Here is a 4,312-nt window from a genome sequence, read left to right as displayed (position 1 = left end):
TCCCCCTTGGGAGAGGGAGGAATTGTTGAAGAGAGAGAGTCCTCCCTGTTCAGCAAACATACGATTAAATAAATTCTCCTTTATATTAGACTCACAAGCATGTTCAAGAATTGCTCGTTCCTGAGAGAGGGCCCATTCTCTTTAGCCAAGCATATGATTGAAAAAATCCTCCTTCATATTAGACTTCAAGCTTGCTACTTCCATTATATATTCCAACAAGGGTCTCAGAGTTCTCTTGGGTCCCTTCATCTTGTGTCTTAGGCAAGGCATTGCCTTTGGGCAATAAAGCATATAGTAATCAATCAAAAACCTTGGAGAAAAATTTGTTGATTTCAAAAACCCTAGAGAAAAATTTATTGATTTCGCATTTGTGTAACATGGAAAGAAAACAGATACAATTGTTGTACTTGAAAAGTGCAGAGGCTACAAAAATTGGGAATTGAGAGGCAAGCTCTTAATTTTCTTGTTTATACAACGGGATGATCTTATCCTTGCCTCCGGCTCCAATGAGGTATTTAGACAATATCTTGGATTTTGAGGACCAATTCATGATGGGCGTTGACATCCTCCTTTTTTTTGTTGGTGTGCTTCATGTAGGGCCTATTGCTTCCATGGTCCCATTGTGTAATGGAGGACTATGTAACGAATGAGGTATGAGCCGGAAGAAGGTTCATTCATATGCATAGCTACGCCACGCTGAGGTATGTGTGCTTGCATATGCACAAGTACGTCATGCTAAGGCTCACTGCTCGCTCGTTGGTCTGAAATGCGGTATTTTCAAGGCAGAATCGTATTCTATTTTCGTTTTATCAATGTGAGCCTCACGAAAAGAACTTTACAAAATAAATTCAAACGAAACATTGCGGAGGTTAGTCATAAGAGTGCGACTGCGCAGAAGGCCCACGACAGCCAAACACTAAGGAGGCAAAGAAGGCCAGTCATAATATTGCGAAGCAAAGAACGCCCTTCTTGACTCCGTCACAATACAGAGAGAGAGAGAGAGAGAGAGAGAGAGAGACTTGGTGCAAGCCACTATAAAAATCTGTGTAGCATCCTCAATCCCTGTGTGCGCCGAGCCCAGCTAGTCGAAGCTGGAGAGTAGTGCACTTATAATCACCTCCTGCTCTCCCAGCCCAGCCACACGTACTCTCTTTTCTCGATTTGCATCACAGTACTTCGGGTGTTTAATTACTGTAAACCTTTGCTGGACTAGCTCTTGCCCGACTAGCTATGTTGGCCATGGCCCTCTCTGATGTCTCTTCGACTCTCCTCCCCAGCTCGACCTCTTCTCCTGCGCCATCCATGCTACTTATAACCCTTTTGGGAATGGTTTTGGTCTCCCTTGCCATCCTTCACCTCGCCCGCCCCAAGCTCAAACTCCCTCCTGGCCCCCTTGCACTCCCCATATTTGGCAACTGGTTCCAAGTGGGGAATGATCTCAACCATAGAAACCTCTCTGACCTCGCCAAGAAGTTTGGGCACATTTTCCTTCTGAGGATGGGCCAAAGGAACCTTGTGGTGGTGTCGTCTCCTGAGCTTGCCAAGGAGGTTCTCCACACACAAGGGGTAGAGTTTGGCTCCCACTCTCGCAATGTCGTCTTGGACGTTTTCACGGGGAAAGGCCAGGACATGGCGTTCACTGAATATGGCGACCACTGGAGAAAGATGAGGAGGATCATGACTGTCCCCTTCTTCACTAACAAAGTTGTGCAGCAATCCAGAGCCTGCTGGGAAGACGAAATCGATCACGCCATTGCCGACCTCAAAGCCCGCCCTGAGGCCTCCACCACCGGTGTTGTCATCAGACGAAGACTGCAATTGCTCATGTACAACAACATGTACCGCCTCATGTTCAACAAGAGGTTTGAGACAGAGGACGATCCCATCTTCAAGCAGCTCAAGAAGCTGAATGGGGAGAGGAGTAGGCTTTCACAGAGCTTTGACTTCAATTATGGTGATTTCATCCCGATTCTGAGGCCTTTCCTGAGGGGTTATCTTGCATTGTGCAAGAAGGTGAAGGAAGAGCGTCTCCAGCTCTTCAAAGAGTGCTTCATAGACGAGCGTCGAAGGTATTTTAAAGCAGTATACTATTGTAGAATATGTTAAAATATGAGGTGAATGATGATTAGGGGTTCTAATCAGCTAATCACGAAAAGCTACTGGGCCCGGATTCTTATTGTATTGTGATCTTGGTTCAGGAAATTGAGGAGCTCCAAGGCCATGAATATTGATCTGAAGTCTGAGGAGAAGTGTGGCATCGATCACATTTTGGATGCGCAGAAGAATGGGGAAATCAATGAGGACAATGTGTTGTACATTGTGGAGAACATTAACGTGGCAGGTATAAAAACGGAATTCAGTGGCATTATATGTTGTGTACTAATTATTATTACGCAGGTGATGATCAGGTGAGGTCGCGAGCCTCGGATCATGCAGAGAGAGTTGGTAATTAGTTGGTCATGACGCACTAGAAATTGATAGCGTCTAATTTGTATGTGCTAGTAATTATAATTCACGACTCGTTGCGCCTTGCTGCATGATTGCGGAGTATAAGATCATGAGAGCTGATTAAGATCATACGACGTCCACCTTAAATATAGCTGCATGATACTGGGTTGACAATATATATATATATATATATATATATCTTGTATATTAATTCTGCATGTATGTACTGCTGCAGCTATTGAGACGACTCTATGGTCCGTTGAATGGGGCATAGCGGAGCTGGTGAACCACCAAGACATACAGCAGAAGGTGCGGGAAGAGATGGAGAGGGTGCTAGGCAAGGGCGTCGCATTGACAGAACCAGACATCCCCAAGCTGCCCTACCTGCATGCGGTGGTGAAGGAGACGATGAGGCTTCGCATGGCGATACCGCTGATGGTGCCGCACATGAACCTCAAGCCGGCCAAGCTTGGTGGCTACGACATACCGGCCGAGAGCAGAATCGTCGTGAACTCTTGGTACTTGGCCAACAACCCCGCCATGTGGGACAAGCCGGAGGCGTTCGACCCGCGGAGGTTCTTGGGCCCTGACATCAAAATCGATGCCACCGGTAACGATTTCCGATTCCTGCCCTTCGGTGTCGGCCGTAGGAGCTGCCCGGGCATCGTCCTCGCCATGCCCATCCTCGCCCTCGTCCTCGGCCGCCTCATCCAATCGTTCCACCTCCTCCCACCGCCTGGCCAATCCAAAGTCGACACCTCCGAGGAGGGCGGCCAGTTCAGCCTCCACATCGCCAACCACTCCGTCGTCGTCTGCAAACCCCTCTAAGGGCGGCGGCGGCGGCTAAATATACCCAAGAGATCTCTACAGAATATTTTTTTTTCTTAAAAACACCGTGAACCCATATAGAGGTTGAGAATAAGTGAAATGTATAAAAGTTAATAGATACTACGCAAAGATATAAAAGTGAAATGTATAAAAGTTAATAGATACTACGCACGTATATATCGAGGGGCCGATTCAATTATTTTTATTTTTATTTTATGCGTAAATCTATTCTATGCAAAACAAAATTTTAAAACTTTATTGTCATATATTAAATGTTCGATACATTTCGTATAAATATGTTTATGTAATGTTCTGTATTTGCATGTCCTCTGACATGATTTGTTTTTCTTGGTTTTTTACATCCAAAAAAAAAAATTTATTTGCAGAGGGCCATTTTCAATTTTATCTGTCTCTTTTCTATTGTTTTTATGAAATAATATCCTCATGTTAGATATACATTTCGTTTCTCTTTGGCTTTGGGAAAAAAATTACTTTTGCATGAATTCTTTCCTTATTTGGTAGATATGTGCAAAATAGATGAAATCACTATTTTATGGGAATTTTTTATTAATATTTTTTTAATGTATTCATGCTATTGTTAACCCGTATTTCGCTTGCATATTTTAGTAGCTTTCCAATTAAATTTGCTAATATCGGAGCACTCCAAGAATACGGATCTACATTTGAAGAAAAAAGCTTTATTAGTTTAATTTTTTTGTATATTTTAAAATTAAAATGTTTACCCTCTATTGAGCAACTTGAGTTTGTTGTGATGTTGTTTTCCCATAATTTGCAATCTGAAATGTAAAAGCAAGGTTAATATGAGGTATTCCCAAGAAGTCATCATCCAGATTCTCCTCTTAATTCTCTTTATCTATCCTTGGTGTTCTTGGCCAGAAATCTACATACGAACCAACTTGTTCTACATTAGGCTTCTGAAGCTCTTGCATCATGGTTTTCCAATAGTCAATCAAAGGTTTGATGTACAACGTGAAAGCCGATTTTGGTCCTTGGTCATTTGACCATATTCTACAGA

At 43.4% G+C, this 4,312-nt stretch overlaps 1 protein-coding gene across 1 annotated transcript; it reads left to right on the top strand.

Moving 5' to 3' along the window:
• Nucleotides 1-1,010: 1,010 nt before the first annotated feature.
• LOC147604044 (trans-cinnamate 4-monooxygenase-like) lies at nucleotides 1,011-3,521 on the top strand. Its single transcript, XM_086795137.1, has 3 exons — nucleotides 1,011-2,069; nucleotides 2,199-2,341; nucleotides 2,684-3,521. Exons 1-3 carry the CDS (start codon nucleotides 1,231-1,233, stop codon nucleotides 3,274-3,276), a joined length of 1,575 nt encoding a protein of 524 aa, XP_086651263.1. The 5' UTR covers nucleotides 1,011-1,230; the 3' UTR covers nucleotides 3,277-3,521.
• The last annotated feature ends 791 nt before the right edge of the window (nucleotides 3,522-4,312 follow it).

Source organism: Cibotium barometz, chromosome 62 (genome assembly GCF_041138505.1).
Source record: "Cibotium barometz isolate CiBa-2024 chromosome 62, ASM4113850v1, whole genome shotgun sequence".
In the NCBI taxonomy this organism is placed as follows: domain Eukaryota; kingdom Viridiplantae; phylum Streptophyta; class Polypodiopsida; order Cyatheales; family Cibotiaceae; genus Cibotium; species Cibotium barometz.
The sequence above is the reverse complement of the archived record's forward strand: the minus strand, read 5'-3'. Positions and strand labels throughout refer to the sequence as shown.